This window comes from Gymnoscopelus braueri, assembly GCF_963280865.1.
Source record: "Gymnoscopelus braueri genome assembly, chromosome: 18".
Lineage (NCBI taxonomy): Eukaryota > Metazoa > Chordata > Actinopteri > Myctophiformes > Myctophidae > Gymnoscopelus > Gymnoscopelus braueri.
The window spans coordinates 7408230-7428944 of NC_137618.1; the positions used below are offsets into that span (position 1 = coordinate 7408230).

General features: G+C 42.0%; 1 protein-coding gene across 1 annotated transcript in view; it reads left to right on the plus strand.

Annotated features, from left to right (window-relative positions):
• Window positions 1-9926: 9926 nt before the first annotated feature.
• Window positions 9927-20715, plus strand: part of LOC308105899 (NACHT, LRR and PYD domains-containing protein 3-like) — a 33875-nt gene continuing 23086 nt past the window's right edge. The window contains exons 1-7 of the mRNA XM_080456860.1: window positions 9927-9993; window positions 15704-15867; window positions 16336-16449; window positions 18133-18240; window positions 18499-18612; window positions 19193-19306; window positions 19657-19770. Of these exons, the coding sequence (XP_080312986.1) occupies window positions 15722-15867; window positions 16336-16449; window positions 18133-18240; window positions 18499-18612; window positions 19193-19306; window positions 19657-19770 (710 nt within the window). The 5' untranslated portion in view covers window positions 9927-9993; window positions 15704-15721. The remainder of the gene's footprint in view (window positions 9994-15703; window positions 15868-16335; window positions 16450-18132; window positions 18241-18498; window positions 18613-19192; window positions 19307-19656; window positions 19771-20715) is intronic.

Genomic DNA, 20715 nt, shown 5'->3' on the forward strand with positions numbered 1-20715 from the left:
TAAGCAGTGCACTTATTATTTGTATTGTTACGACCATCATGTCAATCACGTTTATCATATTTACCTCCGAGATGTAGTGGAGTAGAAGTATAAAGTATCAAAGAATGGAAATACTCAAGTAAAGTAAATGCACGTACTTGAGACAATATACTTTCCACCACTGCTGAGGTGAAGTCAAAGACAAAACCGGAGATGTGTGATGTACGAACTGTTCCTTTATCACACTAGTTAACTAGTTAAACACTGGTTAACCAGATAAACATTAAGTCAATTTCAACACAGTTGAGTTGAGTTTCATTTTAACCCATTAAGACCGGGAACGCATCTGTGTCATTTTCAGATTTCTTTTGCTATTAAAAAAATAGCAGATCTACAAGCTCATAGCGTGGCACCGAGTGCCGCACTGCGAGCTCGTAGTTCTGCTATTTTCTTTGAAAAATGTTTTTGCACATCTTTGAATATGTGTTTTTTTACATTTTTAAATCCTAACAGTTTTATATTTTGTTCCAGGGACCCCCAGAAGCAAAGAAAAAAAATCTATATATATTCAAAGATTTGCACACATCTTTTTTTCCAAAAGAGATTTGTTGCAGACAGGAAAAAAAAGTGGTCCAAGTACAGTTGCAGCTCAAGTCCGTTTCTCTGAAGACTAGAGGGTTTAAGTGTTTAACACAGCATTTGCATTAGTTGATCAACATGTTTTATTGTCCTTTTTTGTTTTATATTTTTTGTTGTTTGCTAAAAGACAATATACATCATTTCAGATTATATCAGCAATATTTAATTAACATTGAGAGCTTTTTTGTCCAGTTCACCAGTGTCTGTACCAACTACCAACCACACACATACTGTAAGTTGTACAATAATGTAGTTTTATTATTCTATTCTACTATATGATGCCTTTTCTTGACAAATGTATGTTTTTATTTTCCATGTATTATTTGATTTTTTTTGTTGGAGTTTATTTGTGGGTTAATATAAATAATTCTGCAGCCTATAGACTATACTGTATTCTATTAGTACAGTGGTTCTCAAATTGGGGTCCGGGGACCCCCAGAGGTCCTTGGGGGGGGGGGGGGGGTCCAGGGGCTCCCCAGCTAAATTTGTTAAAACCACTTTCACCCTATTTTATACTTAGGCCAATCAAAAATAGCCGATCTACAAGCTCACAATGTGTCGCACTGTGACGTGCTGTGAGCTTGATCTTTGAAACATTTAGAAAAATCGGGAAAGAATTTGAACATTTTCGAATAATTTAGAATAATTTTTAAGGCATATCTTCTGTTCTGCATGGGAGTCCCTGGCACTAAATATGTTCCTCCTCAGCCAAATACATGTCATGAACATAATGAGGATCACTGTAATAGTAGAGTAGACACAGCAAAGTGCATTCTGAAGCCAGGCCTGGCCTGCCTGGGCTAAACATGGACTCATTCTAGAAGCCAGGCCTGGCCTGCCTGGGCTAAACATGGACTCATTCTAGAAGCCAGGCCTGGCCTGCCTGGGCTAAACATGGACTCATTCTAGAAGCCAGGCCTGGCCTGCCATTAATGTCCACATGGACTCATTAACTAATGTGGAAATTGTCATTTTAAAAAAAAATCTTCTTAAATACAGAAAATAGCTGATCTACAAGCTCACAACATGTAGATCAGCTATTTCCGTTGTGCGTCGAATAAGAAGTATATTGTGTATTTGTGTGTGCGTGCGTGCACGTGTGTGTGTGTGTGTGAGGGGGGCCTCCAAGGATAACAGGTTAGGGAACCACAGATTTGACCTCCCTAGGGTCTTCGGGTGGCCTTAAGACTCTAGGAGGGTTAAAAGGGTGATGGAGTGGCTCACTCATCATGGGACTATTATAGGGCTAGCCCCGCTCTAAGAATGTATAGTGTGAATAATGCCATACAGTCTACTGTGAGATCGGAAAGTGGTGAACTATCCCTTTAAATATATGAACCATAATATACTGTCACAATCTATCTACACACCATCTGCATTATAGTGGTATGGAGGAACAGTGGTAACCATGGGAACAAGCCCCTCCTCTTACTCAGAGATTTGTACTTAGTAAACATGCAAAAGTGTTGGCATCAAAATATACTTTGATGAGAGTAACTTTTTCAAAAACATTGCAGATCCGCAAGCTTGTAATGAGCTTGTAGACCTCCTCCCCACCCCCCACCCCCCAGTTAGATGTTCCCCCCACCAGAAAGCACAATGCACGGTCTGTGAGCCAATCACAGACTGTTGCACTGGGGAGGCAGGATGTGGGTCTGTTACCATGGCGACCGCTGTTAACTATGACTTTGCGTATAATGCTACTATACTGTCTGCCAATTTGTAATTGCAATGCTATTACAATGTCTTTGTAATACTAGGCCATTAATGCCAGTACTTGTACTTCGCTCATCATACCGTCTGTCTATCCATGTGTATTTATGTATCATAGTAGTACTTTTCTCTTATAGTGTAAATACTCCTGTACATAGTTGCTGATACTTCTATGCAGTCAGTAGCGTGACGTTGGGACAGAGAGCTAAAACGAATGAAACCTGGACCCTGACTGCTTGTATAGGAAGCCTCAGTCGGAGCCCCAACCATATATTGACCCTCACAGCACAGACCATTATGTGGGTTCTGACTGTACATGATAATCCTTTGTTAAAACAAAATGTTACATAGCTCATTAGAGCGTTTGTTCAGTCACAGGGGGTCTCCCTGTCTCTCCAGCTCTTTAATAAACAGAAAATGTTCCCCTTTTTTTAGGTCAGGATACCAATTTCATCCAATAGGGAGAGAGAACTCATACAGGTTACAGGATAAGCAAGTGAAATTGGAAGTGATGGCACAAATATATGAGCAGACAAAGCTGGATCTGGGGCTGATAAAGATCTTGTGGGTTATCCCTCCTGATTTTTTTTAATTTATATTTTTGGTGTCTTTTTGGACTTTATTGACAGTTTATAGTGGGAGACAGGGAACCACACGCTGTCAGGCTGCAATAGAGCCTATGTGTGGTAGGCGCCTGGACCGCTATAGGCCAGTGGGCTGGGCGCCCCCTCCTGATTTTGAGCTGGAGACTCCTGTTACTGAACGCTTTATAGCAATGATTACTATGGAAATATAGAGCTTTAACTTAAAGGTAGGGTAAGTGATTTTCTTTGGTTAAAATAAGTGTTAAATAGCTCTATATTCTGATAGTACTCATTGCTATAGAGTGTTTGTTCAGTAACAGGAGTCTCCTTGTCTCTCCAGCTCTTTATTAAACAGAAAATGTATTTTCAGTTCAGTTTCAGTTTCCAATTTTATCCAATCAGGATAGAGAACTCAATCAGGATATAGATTAAACAAGTGAAATTGGAAGTGATGACACTAAAGAATGAGCAGACAAAATTGGAACTGGAACACTATAAAAATTGGTACTTTCTCCTGATTGGCTGAGCTTTTGACACCTACCGGAAAATGTATTTTCTGTTTATTAAAGAGCTGGAGAGACATGGAGACTCCTGTTACTGAACAAACACTCTATAGCAATGATTACTATCAGAATATAGTGCTTTAACCTTTTAACAAAATACTTTTTGTTTTAACCCAAAAATATCACTTACCCTACCTTTAAGTAAGCAAATACTTTTTTTTTCCCCCCAAAAAAACATCCCTTGCATTAATGTTAACTCTGAGAGTGTACACCTTTTCAAACATTGTGTACACTCTCAGAGTTACAAATGGATGAATAAACACAAATGACAATATACCGCATATTGTATTGTGCAGAACGATGACGACGTTGACTCATACGGTTCAGTTTTTTAGCTCGCCGTCTTTAAATGGTGTTTCTGACTGTGAATCTATAGATGGGTCCAGTATCTGTACTACTCATACATACTATGTACTCTTTATGGGACCAAGTACATCCACCACAGTCCAACTGTGATCCTTTACCGCAGTGGTTCGCAACCTGTGGGTCGAGACCCCTAGGGGGGTTCCCACGTGAATTTTCTTTTGGGGGGAGGGGGGTCCTCAGATGACTAAAGTGACATTTAAGGACTTTTAAGACCTTTTTAATGCCTAAAAAACAAACAAAAAAGTAGACCAAGATTATACGGCATCAAAAGTAATCAACAAACTAATAAGAACTGGTCAAACATTTGCCAAATTGACAAATAATATAATTTATTTTTTGAAAAATTCCGATCTACAAGCTCTACAACGCCTCGCAACGCAAGGCTCCAGTAGGCTTGTAGATCTGCTATTTTCACATTATCTATCTGTGGAACCGAGTCAAACTAAATGTAATGCCTCAACTCCTACAATTCCAAGTGCTTGTCAGGGTGGGGGTGGGGGTGGGGGGGGGGGGGTGTCCCCAGTTCAAATATGATTATTTTGGGGCGTCTTGGCCCTAAAAAAGGTTGAGAACCACTGCTTTACTGTACAGTCACAACAGACCTGGATACTGCTGCCACCATGTCGCTGAACATACAGTCTAGACACGCATGTTGTTCCTACAATTCTACAGAGCTCACCATTTTAACCTGTTGAGTGCTGACATTTATTAAAGGTTATTCTTTATATCAGTGCTGGTAGAGTGTTAGAATGCAGAGGCGTCTTTTCAGAAATAAAATAGGGGATGGCAACAATCATTTACCACCTATGCCACCTGTTTACCAAAATAGTGGATCTACAAGATCACAGTGCGTCGCATTGTGTTGTATTGATCCATTTGGGGGGGGGGGGGGGTTGATTATATTTTTTTGCCTATTCTGTCCAAAATTGGGATGCCAGGTTGAAAGTGGCTAGTAAAAAGAAAAAGCATATGGTATCTATAACATGTGTCACATGGATGGAAATATATATAGTTGGGGGGAAATAATTGAATTTGAGGTTAAATGTGAACACGAGGGGGTGGAAAATAAATCCCCTGAGACTCCAAATGATGCCGTTAGAATGGATGGAGTTTATTGATCAAAAGGATATGTATAAGTTGGTCACTTTTTAATGGTCGCGTCAGCGTCACGTTATAGCCAAAATTCCAACACTCGCATTTCTGCCTCTGTCCTCCAGCGTGGAGGTGTTACGGTGAAATTGGTGACCTGGCGAAATGTGTGACCATCTTGTGGACTTCGCGTCAGTGTCAGCTGTTTGTGTATGAACAGAGTTAAACCTAGTGGAATTTAGCCCACATATTGTGAGTCCTCAATGTACATCATGTGAAGTCCACAAGGTCACATATTTCGGCAGGTCACCAATTACTCTGTAACACCACCATGCTGGAGGAGAGAGGGCGACATTTGAATGTTAGGATCTAGCTATTGTCTCTCCATTTGAACCTCAGTTAAAGCTGCACTATGTAAATGTCCTGTTCTACCCCGGTCTCCTGAGCAAGTGCTGCCTGCTTGCTCTGGGGGGGAGAGAGAGAATTTTGACCTTCAGGTCAAAACCCGTGTCAAACCAGAAAAAGGATCGTGTCAAAGGTCATGTCCAACATAGACACAGGATCTAAATGTCTCAATAGAAGAGCAGAGAGACCAGATACTATCACCCCAATTGTTTAAGTTACATTGTATTATACTCTACCATACAGCTTGATCAACATAACATTTAATTCACTAAAACTATGACATGAATCATGATAGAGCTTCAACTTCAACTGGCATCCCTGTTTTGGGAAGAAATAGCTAAAACAAGCTGTTTTCTCTGTGCACATTCATCCATGGCATTGCTGCTCAAACAGGGAAGCACCTGACCCAGTTGTTGCAGTTTTTCTTGAGAAGCGATGTTAAAAATCCCTTTGCTTCTAAACTATGGGGTAGCCTACTACACCCACCAAGAAACACAGTGGGTGGGGGGTGGGAGGGGTGGGAGGGTGTCACCCAAAATGACTCGTTACTGCAGGTATATGCAAAAAAAAACAGCCCTCTCTAGGGTCCTCTTATTTGTCTCCAAAGAGAAAGAGAGGATTTTAGGAGTTTAGCCTCTAGTCACAGCAATCACAACGGATCTCCATCCAGCTACACATTTCAACAGTCCTGGAGAATGTATGGACTGGTGTTTTGTAAAGAAACTGTCATTTAATTGTAAAAGAGAGAGAGAGAGAGAGAGAGAGAGAGAGAGAGAGAGAGAGAGAGAGAGAGAGAGAGAGAGAGAGAGAGAGAGTTGTGTTATACATCTATATTAATGCTTTTTAAAGGAAATCTGGAGAAAGGACCTTTTAAAATCTTGTTTTCTGAACCGTTTTATCTGAGAGAGTCATATATTGAGCAGATAGCCGTGTCCTTTGTCAGACAGAGCACTGTCTCATCTGTCTTATCCAGTCGTTCTCAAACTGTTTTTTATTTTTTTCAAGGACCCCCCCATAACTCTGTGAGAGTACAAATGGAACCAAATGGACCCTTACGGGTCCATTTGGTTCCATCTGTACACTCTCAGAGTTACAGACCTGCTAGGGTCCATTTGGAACCCCCTCAAGGTCCCTGGACCCCTCTTTGAGAACCTCTGGTCTTGTAACGAGGCTCTGACATACAGGCCCTCCCTGGTGAACGTATTGGACCAGTGTGTGAGATGACGCCAGAGTCAGACATTGTCCATGTCATTGATATAATCCTTTTCTGACCTTTGTATGTGGGAGGAAAAAAACTAAAGGAATTGAATACAACATGATAAATATCCATCTGACAGAGCAGAGCGGACATGTTCAGATGCTTCTGTTCCTGTGTGTGAGTCCAAGATATTCATGCCTCCTCAGGCTGTCTCTATGTCTGCATCTATCTACAATAGGTTTCTACTCCAGTTTGTAAAATACAACGAAATGAAACGAAATGTTTGAGAAATTTGAGAAAATAAAAAATAAAATGAACAGGTAAAAGTGTGATTTTAGACTTAAAGACAACAGCCCTGCATCTCTGAAGCTCAATAAAGATTATGTCACTGAAAACTAACATCTGAAACCGTGTCTTCTTTCAGCACGAGTCAGCACGATCTCATCAGGAAACCTACAATAGACACTACTGGCTTTTTAGTACATAACGAGTAAGCTATGTCTCGAGGGAACTTAACATAATGTTGAATATATTGAATGTATCCTGCTAAGACAAAATAAATGCTACTACTACTAATACTAACGCCTTGGCCTGTCAGTACAACTGGGCTGGAAAGAAAGACAAGTGTTGCAGCAGCAGGGGCCATTCAAGGAAACAGCAATACAAGACTGCATGTTTGGTGAGTTTCCTCCCCTGCAAACTACTTAATAGCTTTAGTTTAGGGAGTGAGGTGTGACTGATGGTGATTCAGAACATAATTATGCTCTTTGTGAGCCATATAGTACAGAGTTTGAATCCAACTCCTATAATGTATTGCATGTCTCCTCTCTGCCCTTGTTTCATGTCTCTCTGTAATCCCCTGTTGAAGAATAAAGCATGAAATGAAAAAACTTAATCTAACAGAAAAGGTTAGGTTGGAATCAGGTGATGGTGAAAGTGCAAGCTATAAGAAATAAACCAAAAAAAGACAACCTAATTGGTGAGCGTTAGAGGTGCTCGGATCCTGGTCTTTGTCCTGGAGCAGAAGCTCCCCGCTTTAAGTGTGAACCCAAAACAAGTCTTTGAGCCAAACCTTTTGTTACCAAGTGGTTGATTATAATACTATTGTCCTATTGTATACAGAATGTTTGAAGCCCCCTGGAGTCCAACAGAGCCATTCTTTTGTTTTGGTTCGAGCTGATTATAGTACTATTGTCTTTATGCAAGGGAGATGGCTGAGGTGAAGGCATCTGTTCTACCATCTCTAAAAAGATCTCTGTGTGGTTGGAGGAGTAACCAGCTAAAATGTTTACCCACTAATTATTCTTCTCTTTTAGGTCTGCAGTATGTAGTTAAAATGAGTAAAGTCTTGATAACTAAGATTGGTGCTGTTAACAAAGAGAAATATCATTTAAAGGAAGTGGTCAGTCTTAGAGTGACTGCTGGGGTTTTATTTGACTCATTGTATTCTTAAACTGCTGTTTGCAATCATGAAAGTATATAGTGTGTGGGCTTATTATAAAGCTTAAGAGATGTTGAACAAGGATTACTAAACCAGGTTTTGTGCAAAAGTAAAGTTTGATAATTAGACATAACACAAGTTGGTACATTGTGAAGGCATGCAAATGTTTTTCGTGTTGCGGGGGTTCGGCCACGACTCCCCAGTATCATGTATTGTGTTGAGATTGGCTGACAAAGGGAGTAAGGGCGGGACTTAACTCTTTGACCCTCCCATGTGAGCCAGATTTGGGACAGTATAATTATTGTGTTTGTATGTGAATGCTGGGCGCTGCTATTCAGACCTTAACCTGGCAGTTTGCCTGTTGGGTGGAATAAAATGATACCTAACTGAAAACCTTGGACTGGAACTTCCCTTCATGAACCTTTCTCCAGGAGACTGATTACAGCCACTCTCTCGACCAGAAATATACATCACTGGTCTTAATGGGTCTTAACACAAATTCAATCATACATACTGCATTGATACATGTTATTGTAAAGGTTCTAAAAGTGGGGTCCGGGGACCCCCTGGGTTACTTGAGGGGTTTCCAAATGGACCCTTACAGGTCTGTAACTATGAGAGTGTACACATGGAACCAAATTGACCCTTACAGGTCTGTAACTCTGAGAGTGTACACATGGAACCAAATGGACCCTTACAGGTCTAACTCTGAGAGTGTACAAATGGAACCAAATGGACCCTTACAGGTCTCTAACTCTGAGAGTGTACACGTGGAACCAAATGGACCCTTACAGGTCTGTAACTGAGAGTGTGCAAATTTGTACACTCTCAAGAGTTATGCTGGTCCTTGAAATAAAAACGTTCAAGAACCACCGGTATTTGACAGTTGGATAAAAAACCATTTGTACACTCAGAGGTCACAACAGTTTGTGACCTCTCAGAGTTATGGGGAGGGGGGGTCCTTGATATAAAAAAAACTCAGCCATATGAGAACCACTCATCTAAAGCGTAGTACCTTGTTCCCTCCACCAGGTGTACTGGTTGCAGCACAGTAAGGAGGACCGGCTGGCCTACCTGAACCACAACCCTGGAGGGGAGCTGAGCCTCATGCTGCTGGTGGTTCTGTTTGGTGTGCTGGCTCTGGAGGGGAGCTGAGCCTCATGCTGCTGGTGGTTGTGTTTGGTGTGCTGGCTCTGGAGGGGAGCTGAGCCTCATGCTGCTGGTGGTTGTGTTTGGTGTGCTGGCTCTGGAGGGGAGCTGAGCCTCATGCTGCTGGTGGTTGTGTTTGGTGTGCTGGCTCTGGAGGGGAGCTGAGCCTCATGCTGCTGGTGGTTGTGTTTGGTGTGCTGGCTCTGGAGGGGAGCTGAGCCTCATGCTGCTGGTGGTTGTGTTTGGTGTGCTGGCTCTGGCCTTCCTGTCTGGATGCTACATCCGCCTGGCTGCACAGGTCACTACTCCACTACATCTCAGAGACAAATATTGTACTTTTTCTCCACAACAATCATTTGAAAACTTACATTAACCACTTCAGCCCTATTTAAACTTTGGCTATTTGAAAATAGTCAAATAGCCGATCGACAAGCTCACAACGCGTCGCGATGCAACGTGTTGTGAGCTTGTAGATCTGCTATTTTCAAAAGATCCATTTTTGACGGCTGCACTCGGCTCCATTCGGGTTCACTCGGGTTCCACCTGATTGGCCTACCTCCGCTGTCAATCACAGAACAATGAGCGAGGACGCTGATAGGCAGGTCCATTTGACGAGCAAGAAACGCCCAGATAAGCCCTCAGGCCAGACTCACTCCTGATATCCTTTACCAGGCTAGTCATATCTTACCTACAACCAGTTGAACCAGTTTAGAGCTTCCAGTCACACAATGTGGTGTGTGTGTGTGTGTGTGGTTTGCACGTCAGTACCTGCCCTGTCAGATAAGGGTGTGGATTCACAGTCAACTGAACCGTCTGGACTCCATTTCGTTTTGCCTCGTCGGATCAAAGCATAAAGATTATTGCAGGGTAAGAGATTTTAAACAATAATAGCAATAATGTAGCATTGTAGCAATAATCTCTCTAGTCTGGTGTTAAGAATGTTAACCACTTGAACCCTACAGACCCTATTCTGGTGGGGAACGTGTGGCGTTGTGACGCATTGTGAGCTTGTAGATCGGCTATTTTTTGGCAAAGAGATTTGGTGTAGAGGGAAAAAAGCTGTCCAAGTACAGAGCCAACTCAGCTGTGTTTTACTAAGAATAGAGGGGTTGAGGGGTTAATGTTAATGTTGTTTTATACCATATACTAGAACCACTTGGTATTTAATATACTTAAATGAAGTGTGTGTGTGCGTGCATGTGCATGTGCACGCCTGCGTGCTTGCGGAGAGGAGTGAGTGTTTCCTGTGTATGTTTGCTAACCTGACTCCGTCAAATGGAAGAAGCTTGCGACACACATTTTGTTTCACAGCCTACTTCCTGAAATCAAATGCAAATGAGATTTCCGGAGGGGGGCGGGGTTTACCAGGCTATATGTTTGCACCAGGGAGACAAAGGCAAGACCCGCCCAGCTCTGCCTCAGATTGGCTTACCATGACATCTGACCCTATACCTTAACCAATCATCACTCCTCTTGTTTAAACCTAAACCAATCAGAGGCAGAATAGGGCGGGTCATGTCTCTTGCTGTGCTGAGGTTAGAGTGACAGTAGATCACTGGATGATAATAAAAATTATAATCCTCTGAAGACTATTTTAATCTCAGTCATTGTAACAGATGTTGTTGAATTGTTAAAGTAATTAGTTACAATACTAGTTAGTAAAAAGGTAGTGGAGTGCAACACTGGTCAGCAACATATTTAGAAGACCAGAACAGAAGTCCATGTGAGTTAGATAGATCAGTGGTTCTGAAACATCTTCATGTCAAGGAGATCTAAACTGATATATTTCTTTAATCATTTATATGTATTTGGTGGTGGACCCCATCTGAAAATATATAAATACATAAAAAATATTCAAAATTAGCAGATCTACAAGCTCACAACGATATGATGCGTTGTGAGCTTGTGGATCTGCTATTTAAAAAAAAAAGTTGTTAGAAGTGAGGTGTTGTAATTAGAATCACATCACAGTTTACAAGTGTAAAGCATTCACCTCCACAGCTGACAGTAAGTCATGTGACCTCAGGGGAGTTTGGTCATGTGATGCTTTGTTGCCTGCCTGCCTGTCTGCCTGCCTGCCTGCCTGAGCTGTTGATTGCAGGTCAAAGTACCTGCCCTGTCAGATAAGGGTGTAATTTTTCATGTCTGTGCCCAAGAACTGTCAGTGTGTTGATTCACAGCCAACTGAACCGTCTGGATTGTTTTGCCTCGTCGGATCAAAGCATAAAGATTATTGCAGGGTAGATTTTAAACAATACACTGACTATAGCAATAATCTCTCTAGTCTGTGTTAAGAATGTTAGCCACTTGAACCCCACACACTCTATTCTAGGGGGGAACGTGTGGCGTTGTGACGCATTGTGAGCTTGTAGATCTGCTATTTTTGTCAGATTTGGTGTAGAGGGAAAAAAGCTGTCCAAGTACAGAGCCAGGTGTGTTTTACTAAGAATAGAGGGATTAAGGGGTTAATGTTGTTGAAGTGTTTTATACATTATACTAGAACCACTTGGTATTTAATATGTAAAAGTTTGTCTGAATCTGAATGAGTAAAAGTATTATAAACACAACCTGTACTGTTGATATAGGAAGCATGTCTTCAGATCACTGTTTAGTTCTGCCTGGAATATAGATGTCACAGTACGATTGAATAACCAGGACGATTGAAGACAGAGCGCTCGTTTTTAGGCACGGGGCTTCGGGGCGAGGCGGGGCGGGGCTTTGCTGCGACGCGGACCTGTCTGTTGTAGCAACCAGGAAGCTACGCTAGGGGAACGCTGAATAATGGCGTGATAATAGTTATTGTCCATGACGGAGGCGCGCCGACTCAGCAGAGCTTGAGGCCGAGGAGGCGCGCTCTGACCGGCCGATGCTCTGATAGTCGACACAGCGCCGTCCGAGTTGTAAACCGATAGGGACAGAATAGTTCTTTTCATGGATCACTGTGTGTGTGTGTGTGTGTGTGTGTGTGTGTGTGTGTGTGTGTGTGTGTGTGTGTGTGTCTCAGGGAGAAACTAAAACAATGCGTGTGTGCGCGGGCGCGTGCATGCGCGCGTGTGTGTGCATGCGTGCGCATGTGTGTGAATGCGTGTGCGCGCACACACACACACACACACACACACACACACACACACACACACACACACACACACACACACACACACACACACACACACACACACACACACACACACACACACACACACACACACACACACACACACACCCTCCCTCTAGTCTGGCTTGCATTGCCCTCTAGCGTTGGTTTTACAGAATTGCCTGAAAACAAGCGCTCCTTCTTCAATCGTCCTGGTTATTCAATCGTCCTGTAACATAGACACTGATAGAAAGATCAGGTGTGTGCGTGCGCACACCTGTGTGCCTGCAGAGAGGAGTGTTCCCTGTGTGTGTTTGTACCAGGGAGACAGAGGCAAGCCACGCCCAGCTCTGCCTCAGATTGGCTTACCATGATGTCTGACCCTATACCTTAACCAATCATCCCTCCTCGTGTCTAAACCTAAACCAATCAGAGGCAGAATAGGGCGGGTCATGTCTCTTGCTGTGCTGAGTTTAGAGTGACAGTAGATCACTGGATGATAATAAACATTATAATCCTCTGAAGCCTATTTTAATCTCAGTCACTGTAACACATGTTGTTGAATTGCTAAAGTAATTTGTTACAATACTAGTTATCTGGGAACTCATCGTCAAAGAAAAGGGGAAAACAGCACCCTCTGCTGTTATTACCTTTGCATTTGACTCTGGGAGGAGTGATTACATAGACAGACGAATACTGGAAACCGGCTTTTGGTTTCTGCCTCAATGTTTTCATTCCCACTAACAACATTTCTCCCACGTAACATGGATCGTTTTGGTTATAAGCCCAGTTGTTTCTATAATGGAAGAACAAGTTAAAATGTTACTAACTTTCCGTGGTTTTGTCGGCTCCGAGGACGCTATTGTTAAATGAGTTTGGGTTTGTTTCCAGTGAGAAGCGAGTGCACAGATGTAAATCCCGCCCACTTCATTTGATTGGGTAAAGCGCGGCCCGCTTCCTGATCTGAAGGCACGCCCACTCGTAGGCCACTGTTGACACGTTCTGAACGAGGCTCCCGACAGATTCAGTAGCGCAGAGAGATTACTAAAAAGGTAGTGGAGTTCAACACTGGTCAGCAACATATTTAGAAGAGCAGAGCAGAACAGAAGTCCATGTGAGTTAGATAGATCAGTGGTTCTGAAACATCTTCATGTCAAGAAGCCATGAACTGATTTGTATTTATAATCATAAAACATTGTTTCAGTGGCCCCCATAAGAGAAGACAGTCAACATGCTTAAAAAAATAGAAGATCTACAAGCTCACAATGAGTCACAATATATGATGCTTTGTGAGCTTGTAGATCTGCTATTTAAAAAAAGCTGTAAAATAAAATAGGGCTCAAGTTTTTAAACTGGTATTCATTTTGCTGAGAAACTAGGTGGGGTCCAGAACCGACCCCTGGGGGTCCCTGGACCCCATGTTGAGAACCAGTGAGTTAGATCATGTTACAACACACTTTAATGTGTGTGTGTGTGTGTGTGTGTGTGTGTGTGTGTGTGTGTGTGTGTGTGTGTGTGTGTGTGTGTGTGTGTGTGTGTGTGTGTGTGTGTGTGTGTGTGTGTGTGTGTGTGTGTGTGTGTGTGTGTGTGTGTGTGTGTGTGTGTGGAGCCTTGTAAAATAATGCGATAAGAATTAACTTATGACTCTGACATTTCTCACAGTGAGTCACAGAGTCTCCGCAGCAGTTTACTGTAAATCATGTGATGTGACCACAGAGGAAGTTGGTTCTTGCTGCTTTCAGTTCCTGTCTGTCTGTCTCTATGTCCCTCTCTCTCTCTCTAGTTCCATCCATCAATCTGTCTGTCTGTCTCTATGTCCCTCTCTCTCTCTCTAGTTCCATCCATCAATCTGTCTGTCTGTCTCTATGTCCCTCTCTCTCTCTCTAGTTCCATCTGTCTGTCTGTCTGTCTGTCTGTCTGTCTGTCTGTCTGTCTGTCCGTCCCTCTCTCTAGTTCCATCCATCCCTCTCCTCTGTCTGTCTGTCTCTAGTTCCATCCATCCCTCTCCTCTGTCTGTCTGTCTCTAGTTCCATCCATCCCTCCATGCTGGACTAATAATCCTCAAGTGTGTTTGTTAACGTTAACGTTTACCTAATAGAGCTGTGGTTCCCAAACACTGGCTCAGGACCCATTTGTGGGTCCAGGACAATTATTTCGATAAAATGTGTAGAAATGAAACAAATATACGTTTTTTTTATTTTTTATACATAAAATAAATAAATACATAAAATACATTATTTTTAAGAAGCAGTGAAAATAGCCGATCTACAAGATCGTCTATTTTCTCTAGTTTGGGATCCGCCATTACAAAGTGATTGCCCATCGAAAATGGCTTGTTTCCACCTCGGTAAAAAAGATATGGAGATATGAAGCTTTGAGATATGTTATATAATGGGAGTGGACGAGAGGTAGGTTTTTTGGCACGGATCCACATCCGGCCTTTCCATTTTAGAGACTCCGTGAACCATCCCAAAGTTGCGTTAGAGCGCCCCGTGTGGAAAAATTAAATAAAATTAAATAAATCTCCTCCTGTAGATCTACGGTTATGGAACTCAACGGGTGTATTTTCAAAACCGTAGATTCTCGGTTTTGGCACTCAATGTGTTAAGTGGCATCCGTAAAATATTTCTGTGGTGATTTATTTAAATGTTATTGTAAGGTGCCTGGCCCAAACAGTCAAGTGGAAGATGTGTTCTGCCGGCCCAGAGGGTTTAAATAGGACTTCCAGGGCTGTGGGCCATTTATAATGTTGATCCCAATTATTAATCTATCTGTGCAACTGTTATTGTTCTTTATTTTAGAACTATTTATTTACTGTGTTTCTGTAAGGCACGTGCACACAGACATCAAAGGGGGCTTGAGCCCTTTTACCTGTCTGTAAAAAATTCTCTCTCCAGACCATGAATGTAGCTTTTATTATGGTGAAAGAAATGCTAAATGTCCTCTCTCCATTACTGTACCAGAAGGCTAGCCTGGCATTGCCAGACTGATACCCGAAGGCAGCATTCAAGAGGATTGCCTTTTCCAAACTCTCATGATCTTGAATGCAGCATTTTATTCAATTACATGTTTTGCCCTACGTGTAAAAATCAACGCTGTGCACCGCATCTCCAGTAAAGGCTTGATTATACTTAGTTGAGAGCGATGTGTCGCACACCAAAAATAGCCGATCTGCAAGCTTACAACGTGTCACAGTGCGACGCATTGTAAAATTGTAGATCGGCTATTTTTGCCACAAGTGCCCCTTTAGAAATGTTAGCCCATTACTAATTATTACATTATTTAGCCCAAATGTTGCAGAGAACGTTCTCTGCACTTCCGTGTGTGTGTGTGTGTGTGTGTGTGTGTGTGTGTGTGTGTGTGTGTGTGTGTGTGTGTGTGTGTGTGTGTGTGTGTGTGTGTGTGTGCATGCATGCATGCACATTGTGCATATGCAGCAAACATTTACTGTTTTCTGGTCTATTTTGACTGTGATCTTGACAGGTTTAATTAAGACCAAAGATGAGTCATTGTGAGGAGAGAGAGGAGGAGGGAACTGACAAACAGCACATCCACAGACCAGAGCCTCCATCTGTGTCTATGAAGAGTGACTGGTCTAAAGATGAACCTCCTGACTTCAGTAATGAACCTGGACCTCCACACACAAAGTATGTCAATCCTCCTATACAATATAAACAAAACTATAACACAACAACGTGATCTCATGCTAAGTCACGTGCAAATGACAAAAACAAGACATAGCATCTAATCATGTTGTATCCTCCCTGTTCAATGTTTATCGATAGATTGTAAGTTACTATGTGTGCAGTTTGTGTATGAAGTCGTTCAAATCACAGAGAGGTGTTCAGTGGTGATGCGGCATTAGACAGGCTGGCTGCTTGTGTGGATGTATAGTATGCAACAAGCTATGTCAAATCTGTCCATCACCTGTTATTGCACTGTATATTTAGTCAAATGTTATGGTTTCTATTATTGTGTTGCTATTTTATTCAGTTCTCTTGTTGCTGCAATGGTGTGTGAGGAAACTAAAATGTGATACCCTTTTAGAAGTAAATGGAATGTAACAATACAAAAACGAATTGACTTTTTCATTCACACAAACATTTGTATTCCAGAAGTCTGTACCACAGACCAGAGTCTCCAACGCCCAGCTGTGTGTCTTTGAAGAGTGACTGGTCTAGAAGAAGCCCTCCTAACTTCAGTATAGAACCTGAACCTCCACACACAAAGTATGTGAATCCTCCTATACAATATACACAACACTATATCACAACAAGGGATGGGCATATCAGATAGTATCAGATAGGGGGGAAAAAACGTTTTAGTCAACAAAAGTGCTCTCAAGACTAGCTGGAGCCCTCATTCAATGCCACTTTAACTATGCTTGGACCTCTTGGTTTGCCAACATCTCAATATCACTAAAAACTAACTTTCAGACCTCCCAAAACAAACTGATTTGACTACCTCTAGTCTGGGATGGCTCAGGGTAGAAGGCAAGGTTAAGCAATAAAAAATAGATTGGTATTTCAGAGAGTACTAAATATATCTACGCAAATATAGAACAAACATGGGAACATTCTCATTCTACTACTCTGCCACCACAACGTGGAATGTCCTGACACCATCCATTAAAACATGTGGATCACTGGCTTCTTTCAAAAAGGCCTGTAAATCCCTCATCAGGAGACCATAAGGAGGTCAACTCCTTTCTCACATAGAAAGGAGGTGTCATTCACTGCAGACATTTTCCTTTTTTCTCCTTTGTACATAATATAGTGTTTTGTATTTGTTGATGACATGTATTCTTGTGTTATTTTTTTATACTATGTTGATGAATTTAATACATAGGACCACAATGGAAACAAGTCCCCATGACTTTTTAGTGTTATCCTTTTAGCCTTAATGTCTGACTGTACCTCGTGCTTTTAACATTTCTGATTGATAAAGTATTCAATCAATCAAAACTTATGAGACTTGCAACTATTGCAAAAGAAAAAATATGCAGTGATTTAATTGGTTGTTGCGTTGGTTGTCAACTATGTTTCTGCAACAAACAGTGGCATTTGTAGCTTGTGTGGCGCCCCTTATGGGTGGAAGTGAAATTACTTTTGGCTTTGTGTTGTTTTAAGGCCCCTCAATGTGTGATACAAAAACTGGGGTAGATCGGATGCTGCATTCATGATTTTGGAAATTATTTTGTAAAATAGGCCCCTCCGCAAACTTTGGAAGGCAATAATAGCCAATCAAAATTTGGAATTGAATATACACATTATCAACACACACACATGCACGCACGCATGCACGCACCCACACACACACACTATTTGTGACAACAGGCAGGTGTCTATTCTTCCTCTGACAGTTGGTGGGTAGTCAGCACAGCATAAAAATGAATGAATGAATGAAAGGCAGGTTGCAGGCGACACCTTTGATTACACAGGCAGGCCATCGGGAAATGTCCTGAACATGTCGATGCTCAGTGATGACTGAGTGGTTGTAATTGTATCAGTTCCATCTTGTTCACAATTTCCAATACATACACAGCTGTCCCTCCCCAACAAGCCAAAGACAAATTCAACATCTCCTCATACAATGACAGGCTCTTTCACAACAGTTTGTGATGCAAAACACAAACATTTGATCACTCTATGGGCTTAGCATCCAGAAGCAATGAAACACACAAAGTATGTCTGTCCTCCTATACAATATACACAATACTCGCACTGTATTGCTGTCAAATATTACTGTTTATTATTATTAGTGGTTATTATTTTGCTGTTTTCTTCTTGCTGCAATGTCGTTAGGCAAAACTCAAAATAGTTTCCCTTCTATATGTAAAATGAGACTTAATAACAAATATTAAATACATTGACGTTCACATGATATTTATAGAAACATGTATATGATTCCAGAAGTCACAGACCAGAGTCTCCAACACCCAGCCATGTGTCTTTGAAGAGTGACTGGTCTAGAAGAAGCCCTCCTTACTTCAGTAATGAACCTGGACCTCCACACACAGAGTATGTGAATCCTCCTATACAATATACACAACAATATAAAGCATAACGGACAGTAGCGATCCAGATAAATATCAACCATGTTTGAAAATTGCCGTGACGGCTTCAAACATCTGAGAGCAGATCAGGAGGCTGATCAGGATAACTGATCTACAGACTCACAACACAGCGCTGTGACGTGTTGTTGAGCTTGTAGATCGACTGAAATATTGAACAAATTGAATTCACATGATAATTTTAAAAACATTTATATGATTCCAGAAGTCTGTACCACAGACCAGCGTCTCCAACACCCAGCTATGTGTCTATGAAGAGTGACTGGTCTAAAGATGACCCTCCTAACTTCAGTAATGAACCTGGACCTCCACACACAAAGTATGTGAATCCATAGTTTTACTGATCTAGGCTGAAGGAACAAAATGCCCCTCCTCTCCATGCCCCATTTCTCCTCTCAATGCACATTCAAGAAGTAGACATAGGATCTATTAACGTTATATCCTCCCTGGTCAAAGTATATCTAGTGTGTGTGTGTGTGTGTGTGTGTGTGTGTGTGTGTGTGTGTGTGTGTGTGTGTGTGTGTGTGTGTGTGTGTGTGTGTGTGTGTGTGTGTGTGTGTGTGTGTGTGTGTGTGTGTGTGTGTGTGTGTGTGTGTGTGTGTGTGTGTGTGTGTGTGTGTGTGTGTGTGTGTGTGTGTGTGTGCGTGCGAATAAAGTCGTAAAAAATCATAACTAATAACTGGAAATAGCTGATCTACAGGCTCAGAACACAGCGCTGTGACGCGTTGTTGAGCTTGTAGATCAGCTATTTTCGGTGCTTGACATGCTTCCAAATGACTGAAATCAGTTGTGGCGACTGAGAACTTTAATCCATGTAGATGTAAAATGGGACTAACAATAACAAATATTGAATACATTGAATTCACATGATAATTTTAGAAACATTTATATGATTCCAGAAGTCTGTACCACAGACCAGAGTCTCCAACACCCAGCCATGTGTCTTTGAAGAGTGACTGGTCTAGAAGAAGCCCTCCTTACTTCAGTAATGAACCTGGACCTCCACACACAAAGTATGTGAATCCTCCTATACAATATACACAACAATATAAAGCATAACGGACAGTAGCGATCCAGATAAATATCAACCATGTTTGAAAATTGCCGTAACGGCTTCAAACATCTGAGAGCAGATCAGGAGGCTGATCAGGATAGCTGATCTACAGACTCACAACACAGCGCTGTGACGTGTTGTTGAGCTTGTAGATCAGCTATTTTCGGTGCTTGACATGCTTCCAAATGACTGAAATCAGTTGTGCGACTGAGAACTTTAATCCATGTAGATGTAAGATGGACTAACAATAACAAATATTGAACAAATTGAATGCACATGATCATTTTAGAAACATTTATATGATTCCAGAAGTCTGTACCACAGACCAGAGTCTCCAACACCCAGCTGTGTGTCTTTCAAGAGTGACTGGTCTAAAGATGACCCTCCTAACTTCAGTAATGAACCTGGAACTCCACACACTAAGTACGTGACTCGTCCTACACAATATACACAACAATATAAAGCTGCACTCACTCTACAGGATTTTCTAAATCTTAAACAATGTGCAATTCTGGTAGCATCACACACTACATGATTATGGAATTATCTTGAACATGCACATAGGAGGGACAAACATGGCATCTTTCCATAGGGGCAGTGTTGCTGCTTCGAGCATACACAATCTCAACAAAGTTGCCAGACCCACAGGTGTCAGTCACACACCTGTGACTGTCACACACCTGCCAGCAGTCGTGTGCTGGCAGGTAGCTCAAAACGAGAGCGATTACCAACAGAAGCATATTTTGGGGAATTTTTTAATTTTTTGGGGGGGCGCTACCTACACGTTTAGCTGTGTTGCTCATTCCACGATTGCACGATCATTGCAAGTTATACCTCGTTATAAAGGTGACTAATTAACAATAAAACGTATATAAAATATAGGGGAGAAGGGGAGAAATAATGGACCAAAGTTAATTTTCCAAACTTTTTCTGGGCAGTTAATATTTTGCTAACTAGACCATACCCGTCAGGGGATATGTGCACCCAAAGTATGTGCAGTTTGGGTTATGCGCTGTGCACAGACAGTATATCAGGGATGGAAAGTGACTTTGTACTTGGTACCTGCAACACTTACAACACACGCACGCATAAGTGTGCGTCCCGTCGCCGTGACACGGAGCCACAGAGAACACACACAAACACCCGCTCATAAACAGTTCCAACAGCCGTAGCCGTCCCTCGTCGCGAACACACACACACACGGCCGTCACGCGCGACCCGTCGAGAACACACACACACACGCACGCCGTCGAACACACACACACACACGGCCGTCGCCGTACGTGGCAGACAGCAACAGAGTGGGTCTATGGATTCGAAGCATGCGCAGTTTGATCATTCATCCCATAACGTGGGGGCTGTAACCAT